We start from the raw sequence: 15,276 nt of genomic DNA on the forward strand, positions 1-15,276 counted from the left end.
TGAATAACATTAGTAAGTATTACCTTTGAATCATATTCCCAATCTCCATTTATATCCACAAGTTCAGTAAAGAAAATTACAATACCAATAAATAGAGTTGATTAGTTCACACTTTCTGTCAATAGACAAGTTTCCTTTGTCTATACATAAAAAGAGAACATTGGACTAAGATCTATGTGGGCTTGAGCTAATGATCACGTTTCGATCCATCATTGATTTCTTAAATCTCACACAGCTTGCTTCGGCAAATCCGGAACTACACGTAGAAAAGGGAGGAAAAGTAAGTGATGCTTTTTAAGAAAAGCCAACAGTAATGTCATAATTGTCTTGTTTTGAATATAATACTGGCTAACGAGCAGTTGAAGACATGTTCATGCACACAATATAGACTAGGTAGAAGCAAAGTAAACCATCACAAATATTATATCAAGAAAAGGGGAGGTTTGAAAAATTACCATTTGCAATTATAAACTGCACGTCTTCGACTAACTTCGTAGCCATAGGTAGTTCATTAGACAAATAATGTCGAGAGCCAGAACCAGCTCGAACACCTTTAGCAATGCCAGAAAATTTGCCCTTTTCCACTTCTGCCTTGGCTTTGCCATGCCCAAAATTGAGAAAGATAGTATAACCAATAAATTCAAATCCCAAATGTCCTGTTGTATAGATCCCCAGAATTTGGCATCTGGTATTTTGAATCATCATATCCTCTATAAAACTTACTAAACTCGGGTCTTTCATTTCTCAAAAGCTCGGCCATACCCATCCTATTTCCATTCTGCATTTCATTCCACCCATCCCAATTGCCATTTGACAAGACAGCATTTCTAGACTGCTGGAGAGACAGTTGAGGAAATGTTGCCAGATTACTGACATGTGATTGATCTATCCGTGATGAAATTCCGTAAGGATCACCAAGCTGAGAAAACGTGTTACCAATTTCAGAAAATCGATGGTTATGTTGTGGTGAGAGAGATCTTTGCATCAATAACTGAAGTCGGGCTTCGTTCTCAAGGTAATTTAATTGTGGGGTGTAATTGGATTGCATGTCTAGTGTTGGGCTGTTTAGCGCACCTTGAAGCCTCCCCTTACCAACTGCCAAAATAGCCGGATCCATAAACTCAATGTCTCCTGCACCACCAAAATTTCCAGTTGATGGTGTCTGATACGAATTTCTCCGTAAGAAAGGGTCAAGCAATGAATTCCCTGTCAAAAGGAAAACAGTCATTCAATTTCAAACAATATGCAGGAAGTGGGTGTAAGCCGTACAAAGCAATAACTAACCAGAAATTGAGTCAAAAGTTTGCCCCATTCTCTCATGAGAAGAAAAACCAGGAGGTGGTGGCCTGCTTGGAACTGAAAATCCTGGGGGCGCTGAAATTTGTGGTTTCGAGTTAGCTGAAAACCATAATAGAGGAAGATCATTGCATGTCTTTACAAAGATAAGAGGAGCTTGGAAGCTGTTATTTCAATTTCAACTTGGTGACATTATCATAATCAGTTATCTATTCTACTGTAAATCACGGCACAATTGACAGGCCAGGTTATCCAAAAATTCAAGAGTAAATCCAGACCACTTGACCTTTTTACTTTTTTTCAGTGTTGTACAAATATATTCATGGAATTTTATCCTCTCAGCCTTGACAAAAACACAACTCTTGCTGCTCTAGGAGCACTATTAGCCTTTATTCCTTCTGGAATACACTTACATTTATAAGCATGCTAGCTAACAATTTTTCAGGAATACACTTTCAATAGTGGGCTTGGGCTCTCTAGATTCCTAATACCTATCAAAAGTTTTCTACTTCTCGCAAATTCCACTAAAAGTAAGATATTTTTTAAAAATTCAGATCAATCAAAAAGAAAAACTCTAAGCCAAAATTGGCATAAAATAACATCAGTACTAAATCAGAAAAAGAAACCAATGTTAAGAAACGCTACCTATGATGCATAGGTACGGTACCCAGTGCGGGTACAGGTACGGTTACTGGTACCGGTGCGGGTGCGGGTACTGGTACCGGTACAGAATACGGCATTTTTTTTAAAAACCAAGGTACGGGTACGTTAATAAAAAATAAGAGTTTTCTATAAAATATATGAATAGATAACAAAATTAATAGGAGTCATGACAAGATATCACTATAAAAGTTATAAAAAATCAACAATAATGTTAAGATATAATAACAAAGAAATTAAAATACCTCAATATAGCATATTGATATTTGAGAAAACTACAAATTTCACTCAAAATCGAATAATAAGAAAAAGTGAAGTACCACGAGTACGGTACGTGTACCCGGTACGGGTGCGTACCTGGTACCGATACTTCACCATTTTAGAAGTACCCATGCTTCAGGACGCTACATAAATAAAAAGAGTGACTAGTTTATGTAAGCTATAAATACTCACCAGAAAGCTTATTGGAAGAAGCAACAAACTGACCACTGCCTAGATTTTCAGATTCCTCAATGTTATTGGCGGGAAAGCCATATGCAATACCCACCTTGTCCAAAGACACGTCTGTGGTTTCCATAAAATCTTGGATGAGTGAGCGGCTTCTGAGTAATTGTTGGTTGGCACCATGAGATGGATTCATATCAAAGGCTTGGATTTTGGATTCCTCTTGTCTTGCAAAAGAAAATCTTGATTGATTGGTTTGAACATTACAAGAACTAGATTTCTTTAGAGGACGATTCTGATTTTCGGTGCTGTCTCTTAACAGCTTCGCCAAATCATCCCAGGCATCAAACTCCATGGACAATATATTTGAAATTATACTACTCTCACCATTATCTGTTGTAGCAGCATCATTTCTAATATTAACTGTTTTACTCGTTAATCTTCCAATGTGATGATCATTGCTTTCATCATGAAGCAACCTGTAAGAGCTGGTGCTGTTCGATTTCTCAGAATAGCCATTGCATAATGCTGCTTCAGATCCATGTAATTTTGGTTCATACCCAACTTCATTATCTATGGCTAAAGAACCAGCATTTACAACAGTACAAGGTTCACCATGCTGCAGAGTATGAGGATTATTATGATTTGCAACGTGAGGAAAACGTGACCTAGGTAAATAAGAATGACTAACAACTTCAGGATCCTTAAGTCTCTGACTATCAAAAGATGTCACATCATCTTCTACTTCAACATAACCAGATGCTAGCTCAGATTGAGAATCCAATTTTAAATCATATTGTTCTTTTGATTTACAGATCTCGCTGTCTGATATAGAGGCTTTATTAGCTGCATTTGTATTTATCACATTTCTGAATTTATCAGTATGTTCTGATCCTTGAGATTGCATAGACTTAACCGATACATAATCAAGAGGCGGGCTGCTAGGTTTGGTTACGTTGTAATTTTCATTTTTGGCATTTCTATCAAGGTCAACAGAGGACAGCCCATATGACAAATTTTGAATCTCTTGATTGGTAGCAGCAACTTCTTCGTCGGGACAAAAGCTGCCATTTGAATTTGCTTTGATGTCAATAGACTTTGTTGTGTTTGATGTTGTACAACTACCTCTGGCTAATGGTATAGAAGACAACTGAGTGTTTGAATTCATAGGTGCAAGAGAAACATCAGAAAACAGAGTTTTTTCACTTGCACTCGCCACGACATTCATAGTGTTACTTTTTTCTCCAGGCACTATATTATGTCGCCCATCACTTGACACTTGCCTCTTTGTTGACTCACTATGCAGTGAAACTTGATTGGTGCTTGCAACAGCAGACGAAAAGGGTAGTGTGCTGCTGATGGAATCAGACTTGGGCTTGGACAGTCCAGTAGGACATGATAGATTGCCAGCAGCTGGCTGACAATTTGTAGCCCGCAAACCCCTAATAACACAGAATCAAATGTTAATTAACTTCAAATAATCTTAAGTTTCAACATTCCAATCCAAATCCAACACTATATATTACCATGCAGCAGGGGGAGCCATAGGCTTTGCAGGACTACCAATAGGAGGCGAACCTCTTACAGTGCAAACAGAGTTCTGCTCCATAATCAAAATAAAAAGTTAGAAACTACATGTTTAGCTGCAAAGTGAATTTAGCAGCATAGTCAATCTGGACGAAGAGCAACTAAATAATGAGTCAGCACAGGGAAACCATGCAGGAAAGGCCAACGCCCAAAATAGAGGCAATTTAACAAAAAAAGAGTCAAAGGTAGAACGAAAAGAAACACATACACTTGAAGTATTTTTCACAACGGGTTTATCTGAAGTGTTGCTCGTGCAATCATCCAACGGAGGAGGCAATACATTCCCTGACCGCCGTTCCATATTTGTTGCAGCACCAGTAATATGTTGAACATGACTTCTTAAAAAAAACAAAGTGACTAAATCATTATAAGCACAAATTAGGGTAACACAGTTTATACAATCTGAACCCATTTTAATCCATTTAAAAATAAATTGTGTCATTAATTAGCTATCAAAAAAACTGCCAATTGCCCTTAAAAACCTTGGCTTTAATGACAGTCATCAGGTTTCAGATTCCAAACAATTAACCATATTCAACATGATATTCACAGTTAACATTTCAGCTATCCACAAATAGTCTAGTATCACAAAAAGGTAAGGTAGATTCAACCTTGTTAGGTAAAAACTGAATGCTGATATGAAATGCTCACATGACAAGGGATATGAACCAATTACAACATACTATGGTTTTATTTTTAAATCAAAACATAATTTGCTTTGCATCAAAATTCACGTAATAGCAATACCTAGTGTATGCTGATACTATTTCATCTTTTGTGAAGCTGTCTTCTTGAGAGCCAATCTCATGAAGATATACACAATCCGGATTGCTGCAAGGCTGTTCATCAAGATTTTTCCACAATTAAAAGCTTAACTAATCAAGGAAAAGGTAAAAATATTTGCAGGAATCAGTATTTTTCAAACCATGTTTCTGAGCCATGCATGGCAATATTTAGTTGTTCCAAAACAAGCCCTGAAATGTAAAAACCAATAGCGTAAGAAACTGATAAGCAAGAACCAGGGGTCAATCATCTCATATGTAAAAGAAAAAGGCTTCAACAAGTGCAAGGATTGATACCTTAAAGGTCTACCCTCCAAAACAAATCCATGCACATTTTGAATACATCGAACTGCTTCTTCTTCCTTTGAATAAGTAATATATCTGAAACGAAAAATCCTTCCTTTAAGAGCTGTAACTTTTAATAAAATTATAATGGATGAAAATGTTAAGAAATATTAATGGTCATCAAGACGAGATATACAAATACAGTTTTCAGAGAAAAAATTGGGTAGCTCCCAAAGTCAAAATCACGTCCAAATTGATTGGAATATGTGTGGAGAAGACCCCAGAGAAGCACTAGTAAGGAGGATTGACAAGTGGAGAATAGTCTAATAGATTGAACTTTGAACTTATAAGTAGAGCAAGAAGAAGAAAAACTACAGGCAAAACTATTAAGGGAGATTTAGAGTTGAAAGGTATATTCCTGAACTTCAAAACGTGATAGGGAGTTATGATGTCAATCCATGTAGCTTGACTGACTGTCAAAGTGATCTCCAATACTTAAATTAGATTTTGACTTTTTGACGGTCAATTGACATAAGTCCTTCATTACTGAAGCCTACTAGCAGTGTTGCTAAAATCGGCTCAGATATACTACTCAGTCCAACCGGTGGTCTATGATGCATTGGTACATTTACGGTGTCTACATGGCATTTTATTATTAAAAAAATCAAGGTAAGGGTTTATCAATAAGAAAACAAGATTTAATCTATGAAATGAATCAAGAGCAAAATTGTTCAATTTACTTTAAAACATCACAATAAAAATTTAAAAGGTCAAAATTTGTGTTAAGTTACAATAAGAAAAAAACTAAAATGCACAAGTAATATTATAACTATATATGAAAAAACCAAATATTTTACTCGAAACGAAATAATGAAAAAAAGATGAAGCACCACGAGTATGGTAAGTATACTGGTACCGGGTTCGTATCCGGTACGGGTACATGCTTCAGAGTGCTTCAGAGCCAGTGGGATTCTTCACATTTTTCAGAAATCAATCAAGAAGAAGAGAAAAAATCACAGAAGAGGAGAGAAAAGAATGCTGGGACGGTGACTGCAAATAAGAAGACGCCTTGAGGGTTGCAAACAGTGGGTTTCATATTTTCTTTTTAGAGTTCAACTAAGTAATTTAGCATGGTTGAGGGTTCTCTTTGAGCCATACATCATTGGACAACAACAAACCCATACTTTTAGGAATTCAAGCATGCTTGTGGTTTATATGAGGCTACGCAAAAAAGCAAACTAGACAAAGTAAAATAATAGAATGAAAAAGGACATCATAGAGACCAATAAGAGTAGCGCCACTAACTTTCAGGAATGGCCAAGAGCCTCCATGCCATGCTCACCATAGTGGCTGCCATGACAATCATGCAAATACCACTAAGAAAGACAAGCTGAGCCACAAATTTGAAAAGAACACAAACTTACACACTACATGTGCTGTTTGGAAACTGCTGAACAACACCAGCTGCTGTCCGAGACATCGACACTTTTAAGACCTTCCCATACTGACCAAAATACTCTCGCCGCTGGAGAAGCTGCATGAATATTGATAAAATTTAAAAACCATCCACAAAGAACAATGGGAAATATTGAAAGGCATGAGAGGGTAAGGTAAAATTTAATGCTATTTTTTTAATTGAAGAAATGCAAAAAATGGGAACTATTGGAAGTAGATGAAGTCAAAATATTACATCTTCATCAGCCAGGTCGAGAGGCAACCCCACTATATAAACAAGATTCCTCCTAATAACTCGCACATCATTGAGCTGCTTCCGTCCTTCAGATGATTTAGACTTCGCTTTTTGGCTCTTCATCTTTCTTTCCATATGAACTTCAGCCACCAATCTAAGCAAAGATATTATCAGTAAGATACAATTACAAAAATGCCCAAGCATAGAAGCATTTTTAAAAAAATGCTTCTGACTAGCATGAACTAAGAAACTGAGAGTGTAAGGCCTGATTGGCTTGCTTTATAAGCTCTCAATTTTAATCACAAAAATAACACCATAATTTCACTTTACCGTTTTCAAAGTTTTGAACAGATAATAGTCTAAACAAATGGAAAGAAAAAAATTGATAAAAAAATGTTTTATAAAACCAAACAGGCCCATAATAACTGAGATCTACCTTGTTCTATCTGAAACATAAAAAGTACAGCTTACGAGTTCCATATCCTAATATAATATATATATATATATATATATATATATATATATATATATATATATATATATATATATATATATATATATATATATATATGTGTGTACTTTTTATGTTTCAGATATTATAACTTAAAAAGTGTATATGATATGATAATTAGACAAATGCATGCACACTTAATTAAAAAGGGGAGGAAGGGAATGTGGAAAGAATAAACATTTAAAGCCTACAAAATGTACTGTTAAAAGAATAACCTCTCACAGTTTGCAGCCATCCCGACAATCTTTTCCTTATCATATGGAGAACGACATGCAGGGCACCTTCCCTCTGTGTTGTCCTTCTCAGCCATGTCCATTATGTGATGCCAACACCAAACGCAAATCTACAGCCGATTACAGAAACAGTTGGCATTCAACATTGTTTGTGTTCATGATTATAGAAACCAAGCAAGTCTCAGAAAACAAAACACACGACAGAGAGAAGGGAATAGCACGTATTTTAATAGTTTATTTTGTAAGCTAAAAAAAATTATTAGATCACCAAAATATTTGCACATTGAGTGCCTCAACAACAGAAAACAAAAAAGAGAGAAAATCGCCCTGCCTGAAACAGCGAGAAAATAAAATTTTACAAAAAAACATTACTCTCACCCAACTTAAAAAAAAGCAAAGCCAGAAACTACAACCCAGGACACATATGATAGATCCCACCACCAATTGTCTCGCAACGAATAAACCCCTAAACATCCTAAACATCCTATGCGATTGCGATTATTGATCCATAATGAAATCGGGAATATGAATGCAAGCGAGGCTTTAACTTAGCCAACTCCAAGGTTTCAGCTGGGCTAACTCTAGGATCCTATGACCAACCAGTTCGACAGACAAGAATGTCTTTTGACTTTGAGCCCACCAACAATGGATGAATAGTAAGGATTGAAGAATGCCAAATGTCAAACGATCAAAGGATAAAAAAATATGCACAGACCAACAAACCAAGTGACCCAATGCTAAAGAAATTTATATAAACTTAAAAAACACAACATCAATCAGATTATTGCGGAATAAAAAACACATAAAAATAGAATAAAACCTGGTAGCCACATTTGCATGGTCTCAATTGCTGATCAGTCAAATCCATCTCTTCAGCACAGAGAGGACAAGTCCTTTCTCCTTCATCACTCATGATTGCTCTGGACAAAAATTAAGTAGACCAAAAAACACATATCATCACTATCAAGTAATATTGTGAGCAGGAAACATTATAAACAATATAAACCACAAACTTTATCCCGAACTTATAGCTTCTAAGTTTTGGATAGAAAAGCAAAAGGAAAATCCCTATAATCGCACCAGGAACCCGACAACAACTACGATAATTTTAATAGTCATCAACCTCTTATCACAACAAACTAATAAATATTAACATGTGCCAGTCACTTTAAGATATACAGCTATGAAGCACGGACACCCCAAACACGACCGGACACTGACACTATGACACCAGTAATAATTTGAAAAATAATAAATTAAATGTAATCACAAGTGTCTGTACATGTGTCCAACACCAACACGGACACGACTTTTTCAGAGATGTCGGTGCTACATAGATATACAGTAAAAAAATCAGGAAAAATCCATAGATTATGCAAAATAATGACACCAGATGAGTAAAACTAACTACAGCTATCAACACAGCTTGAATTCATACACTCACACTAAAAACTTACAATTAAAAATAAATCAATAAATAAATAGATTGCAGCATGCCTCATAGATCAGCTAAATAGTAATCAGAGTATATAATTCCACATAAAAAGGGGAATAAATTCACAATCGAATACCTAATTAAAATATTTTCAACACTAACAGAATCTGAATCCTACAAAATCCGATAGAAAACATTGGATTATGAATTCAAGCATAAAAAACAACAGTGAAACAAGCTGAATTGCGAGCTACATGTACGATCGATGAAATCAACAGCAAAAACCAATCGACGAATCAATTAGGGATCTATAAAATTAGGATTGAATCGAGAAAATTAGGCCATGGATTAGAAGTGGATTTACTTACAGTGGTGAGATCGGGAAGAATACGAAACTGTGAGGCGGAGATTGTTCGAGAAGCGGAAGATTGCGAAAACACGAGCAAAGGGTAAGAGGCAGAGAAATGCACAATGTGACGTCTTAAAAAGAGAGAGAGAGAGAGAGGAGAGAAGGCTTTGTTTGGATGCAACTTTTTGGCTGCTGCTTCTCCCTCTCTAAACGTCGTTGTCATGCAAAATTACGCTTATTGTCCTTTCGGTTTGGTTTAATTACAATGATTGCCCTTTGTTTTTCCCTCTTTGACTCTCTATTTTGTTTTATTTTATTTGTTATTTTTTAAAATATTACTAACATTTTATTATCATTTAACAAAAATTAGTGGTATACTTTGATTCTAAAATTTAATAAAAACCTAAACTAAATTAATTAATTAATTTATCAAAAGAGTTTATTATTTATAAAAAAAGACCTATTTTAATTTGGATATGAATCATAAATATAATTTTTCCATTTATAAAAGTATTTTGATAAATAAGATATTTTCTAGTATGTAATATTATTTTTAATTTGACATTATTTTTAAATATTTGGAAAAAAATTATTCTCATTTACAAAAAAAATATATATTAAGATTCACTATTAATTTAAAAATAAAATTTGTCATTAATAACATATATCAATAAAATAATTACTCAATAATATATAGTTCATTTTATCATGTATTATCTTTAAAAATGCTGCATCTTAAATTAAAAATAATTTTAAAATAAAAATATTAGTAAGATAAATAATTTAAAAACAATACAATATTTTCGGTGTTTAAATTTATACATTATTTTAAAAATATTTACTTTTATTTTATTTAATTGTATGAAAAATATAATAACTTATATGCGCGAACGAATTTTGATATGGTTACTCGTGTGTTTCTACGAGTACTAGTGTGTTACGTGCATTTATTTCTAAAATGTAATAAGAATGAAAAAAATAGAAAGATAAAATTATTTAACTAAGAAAATTTTTTATTTTAAAAAATATATATTTTTATTTATATTCACATATATATATATATATATATATATATATATATATATATATATATATATATATATATATATATATATATATATATATATATATATATATATATATATATATATATATATATATATATATATATATATATATAGTATTTATATTTAGAGCAAAAATATAATTTTTCTATATATGCAAATAATACATTTATTTTTAAAATCTCTCTTTCTTCTAAATTTAAAAAATATATATATTCAAAGTTATAAATATTCTTTTAAAGTTATAAATAAATAGTATTTAATATTTTTTTTAATATCATTGTTTGGGTGTTGCCGTGTTAGTTTCTTTTGTCTCAAATAAATTAAGAAAAAATGTTGGTATATTAGAATTTCAAAGAATAAGAGATTAAAAAATTCTAAATTCTTGTAATAACAAATTTTGCGATAAATTCGATGACATATATCACAATATAAAGTCAAGCTACAAGATATAAAACTTTTATAATCGGCACAAAATAACATTAACTTAAATTTAGTTTAATATTATTGATTATGAATTTATTTATAATAAAAAGTAATAAAATTAATTAATATTGTTATGATTTAAAACTGAATATTATTAAATGGGATACAAAATAATAGTAGTTAAAATTTAATATTGTAATGATTTCCTGCTTTCTTTAAGTGATTTATTCTTTTTTTTATAAAATCAAATTTTTCAATTTTTTTGTTAAACCTGAATAAGAAATATTCAATTATCAAGCATTTAATATTTTATTAAATTGAATATGAAAAATCAACTTTGATTACAATATTAAAGTTGTAGATCTTCAAACATCATAATTTGCATCTTCTTATTTTCAAAACCCCTACTTCCCGTCAAATCACAAAATATTTTTTTTTAATCAAATAGGAAAATATTAACTCAAAAAAATCCAAGTACATGGCGATCCCTCAGATTCAGCCCTCAAAACTAGAGCTGTCAATATGGGCTACCCGGCCCATATGGGCTTCGGGCTTTTCAGGACCGGGCCCAAAAAACTCATTTTTAAATGGGCTCTAATTTTACTACCCAGGCCCGGTCCTGTCTGGGCTGCGGGCTACCCGGCCCTAAATGGGCTTCTGCCCTAAACGGGCACATTTCTATAAAAAAATTAAAATTTTCTCCTTATTTTTGTAAGTAACCATATAATTGCATGCAATAATACATTATATATATATATATATATATATATATATATATATATATATATATATATATATATATATATATATATATATATATATATATATATATATATATATATATATATATATATTAAATTTTATATCCAAAATTATAATTTCTAAATAATCCATATAAGTTAATAATTAAAATGTAAAACAACACATTAACTTAATTTAAACTATCCAAAATACATCACAAGTTATATAATGTAGCACAAATAATTAAATAACTTGTTCCAACAAATTTTAAGTTATAAATATTCATGACAAATGACAATTATAATTTTATAATAGTTATAACAAGAAAATGTTATAAATTTTTATAATAATTATAATTAAGAAAGGATAAATTTTAATTATATTAAAAATATTTAATTTTTTCGGGCCGATGGGCTACCCATGGCCCATACGGGCCGGCCCATACTTTTTATGGCTTTTTAGAACCGGGCTAAAAAAGGCCCGGATGTAAATGGGCTCGAAAAATGAGGCCCAGGCCCTAAAATTTTTCGGGCCAAATGGGCCCGCCCATGGGCTTCAGCCCATTTTGACAGCTCTACTCAAAACAACCTAAGGAGGACACCAACTTATAACATCAAAGTTGTTATATGGGCTCTAAGCTTTTTAGAGCACCAACCTATATACACTATAGTTTCCATTATTCTATCTTTGGTAATACTATGAATTGCCTTTCCAAAAATGACTTCGTTTTTTTACATTCAAAACCCATATACGGTTTCAGCAAAAGCTAACTTCATAAAGCTATCTCTCTATCCTTTCCTATCATTATACTCTATGACTCACCTGAGTTATTCCAATCAAGCTTTTGGTTCATGTGGTATTTCTAACCATCTTAGAATATACTTCCAGATCCCCCTCATTTTCCTACACTCACAAAATAAATGGCATGTAGATTCCTTATTATTGTTACAAACATACAGCCATTGTCGTGTATCATCCCAAATCTTTTCATTATATATTTTGTAGCCATCTTACTAGGGCATGCAAGCCATAATGTGAGTATCGCTCTCAGTCTGGTAGTATTGCGTTTAAACAGGTATCTCCACAGTACTTACCATTGTCATCAATTAATTCTTCATATAATGCTTGCATCATGAATTTCCTCCTGCTCAGCATAGAGTCTCAGGTTTTTTGTACATAATTCAGCTGCTCTCTAAGGTTCAAAATGTTTTTTATCACTCATGAAGCATTTGACCATATCTCAGCTTTCATAATATTTGTGACCTTCAGATAATAAGCATGTATTCATTGTACCTACAAGTTATCAGCCTTTCTACTTAGACTCCACAGACACTTCATCATTGTCACCTTGTTCCAAACTGCTAAATTAAAGATGTTTCGTCCTCCTTGTCTTTATGGCTTACAAACTTACACAACAGATGTCATGACAGATGTCCTAACAACACACAATGTTAAGATAGATGTTATAACATCTGCTGACTGGCAATACTATTATCAAAACTAAAAATTAAATGCAGAATGATAAATAACACGGTAAATTATTAACTCACTTCAGTGCAACAACACCTAATCTGGGGGGTACCAAGCCAGGAAGTAAATCCACTATTAGCAATACTAGTTCAAAGCCTAAACAGTCTCAGCTTACAACTTCTCTCCTAATCCTTACCTAGTGCAACTTATACCTATAAATCAATATTTAGATATGAGAAATCGACATCCCATTTCCAATCACCGTAGTGATAAAATAGTCACACACCCATGAACAGATGAACTAAATTAGAAAGATTACACTTTCAAATAAATAATACTTAGTCAAGAACCTTAACTAAGAACAATACTTGATCTTGCTTAAAGCTTTGATCTAGAACAATACTCAACTCTTTTGCTTAAAAGCTTCAAGAGTGAGACTACACGTCCACCTAAATGTATAAGAAGATACATGAGTGATACAATGAACAAAACACACGAAGAACTTAAAGGACTCCCAAAACACTAACCATTATTTTGCACACACGGTTTCTATTTGCGAATGCTTGCAAAACTAGGTTTCCTAAGTCCTTATTTATGGACTCTTGTAGTATGGGCTTGGACTCTGAAATAAATCCAATCTTTCTCCTTTCTGAAACAACTGCAAGATCTTCACACAAAATAGGATCAAATCAAATCTTAGTTTTCTAAAAGAAATCTCAAAGATTCTTTTTCTAAAAACCAAAACACATTTGCATTTATCCTATACACTCACTGATTGCCTACGTCTGTAATGAGTATCTGAATATTCTAGATTCTCATATTTTTCCATCAAATCTTTCAAGGATAAAACCATTCTGAACTGTCAGGATGTTCTGGTGTAGGATGTCACAACATTTGTCAAAACACATAACAATTGAACCTGTTATGAAAGTTGGTCAAGATGTTTCAACATATTGCTCAACATCAGTTAAGAACCATGTTTTAGAAAAATTAATGTCAATCACAAAACCATGGAACTAACATCTATTAATTAAATATATTTATTTAATAAAAATACTCATTATAAATTTTATACTTATTTCTAACTTTTTCAGTTACCATTCGCTCAATCCTCATTGTCACATACACTCTTATGTAATACTCCCTTCGTCCCACAATGAGTGACCCAGCACACCATTTCACACAGATTAAGAAAAGTGTAAAAAAGTAAGAGAGATAATATTGTTTTTACCATAGTACCCTTATCATGTATTGGGAATGGTGAACTTTTTAATAATTAGAGGGTAGAATTGGAAAAAGTATATTGAAAATTGAAATGGGTCATTCATTTTGGGACATCAATTTATTCCAAATAAGTCACTCATTATGGGACGAAGGGAGTAAGGTTAATATATTTTAACGGTCAGGATGTTCTGGATGTCACAACATCTGTCAAAACACATAATACTTGAACCTGTTATGACAGTTGGTCAAGATGTTTCAACATATTGCTCAACATCAGTTAAGAACCATGTTTTAGCAAAATTAATGTCAATCACAAAACCATGGAACTAACACCAATTAATTAAGTATATTTATTTAACAAAAATACTCATTATAAATATTATACTTATTTCTAACTTTTTCAGTTACCATTCGCTCAATCCTCATTGTCACATACACCCTTATGTAATAAGGTTAATATATTTTAATGGTAAAATATTACTAATATTATAATTAAATAACTAATCCAAATAATTAAATTATTTTAATAAATCATATTTTACTGAATATCGTGACACTTTATTTTTAAAAATAAATAAATATTTTATGGTCAAACTTGGTGGGGACAAAAGCTATTGAGCTGAAGGGCATTGACCTACCTGCAATTAGAAGAGGTGCAAAACTGTCTTGGGAAGGGGCTCAACAGCTGATCAAACGTATTGAGGATCAGGAAATTTGGAATGCTCTTGCCACAATTGGAAATACCAAGGCACCTGGTAGTGATGGTTTCAACTCTTGGTTTTTCAAATCTGCTTGGACAATTGTGAAACATGATCTGTAAGAAGCTATCATGGAATTCTTCCTGATAAGTGCCAAAATGTACTTATTTTGTGTATGTAAATAGTGGCACTTATCGATACTTTTGTTAATACCGTTTGAATAATTCCCCGTTTTGTGTATAAATACGTATACTTTGTGAATAATTGTATTTTCATATACTTTTATACCATTTGATAGTTTTTCCTTTGTTTTTATAGGTATTCATGCTTATTGGAGCCTTGAGGAATAAAGTGTCAAAGGCACGACTTCGATTTTGCAGT

At 32.8% G+C, this 15,276-nt stretch overlaps 1 protein-coding gene across 3 annotated transcripts; it reads right to left on the bottom strand.

Annotated features, from left to right (window-relative positions):
* On the bottom strand, positions 1-9,450 carry LOC131653807 (uncharacterized). Of its 3 annotated transcripts, none has more exons than XM_058924098.1 (14): positions 9,292-9,450; positions 8,309-8,408; positions 7,471-7,598; positions 6,745-6,898; positions 6,479-6,588; positions 5,067-5,150; positions 4,913-4,961; positions 4,735-4,826; positions 4,196-4,322; positions 3,927-4,000; positions 2,410-3,842; positions 1,285-1,398; positions 456-1,206; positions 1-256 (listed from the first exon to the last, which is right to left on the bottom strand). In XM_058924098.1, exons 2-13 carry the CDS (start codon positions 8,399-8,401, stop codon positions 641-643), a joined length of 3,024 nt encoding a protein of 1,007 aa, XP_058780081.1. In that variant the 5' UTR covers positions 8,402-8,408; positions 9,292-9,450; the 3' UTR covers positions 1-256; positions 456-640. The 3 variants fall into 3 exon arrangements, with proteins under 3 accessions (XP_058780081.1, XP_058780082.1, XP_058780080.1); XM_058924099.1 differs by having other exon boundaries at positions 1,285-1,374; positions 4,196-4,325; XM_058924097.1 differs by having other exon boundaries at positions 4,196-4,325.
* Positions 9,451-15,276: the final 5,826 nt, after the last annotated feature.

The sequence above is a fragment of the Vicia villosa genome, linkage group LG2, assembly GCF_029867415.1.
Source record: "Vicia villosa cultivar HV-30 ecotype Madison, WI linkage group LG2, Vvil1.0, whole genome shotgun sequence".
Taxonomy (NCBI): Eukaryota; Viridiplantae; Streptophyta; class Magnoliopsida; order Fabales; family Fabaceae; genus Vicia; species Vicia villosa.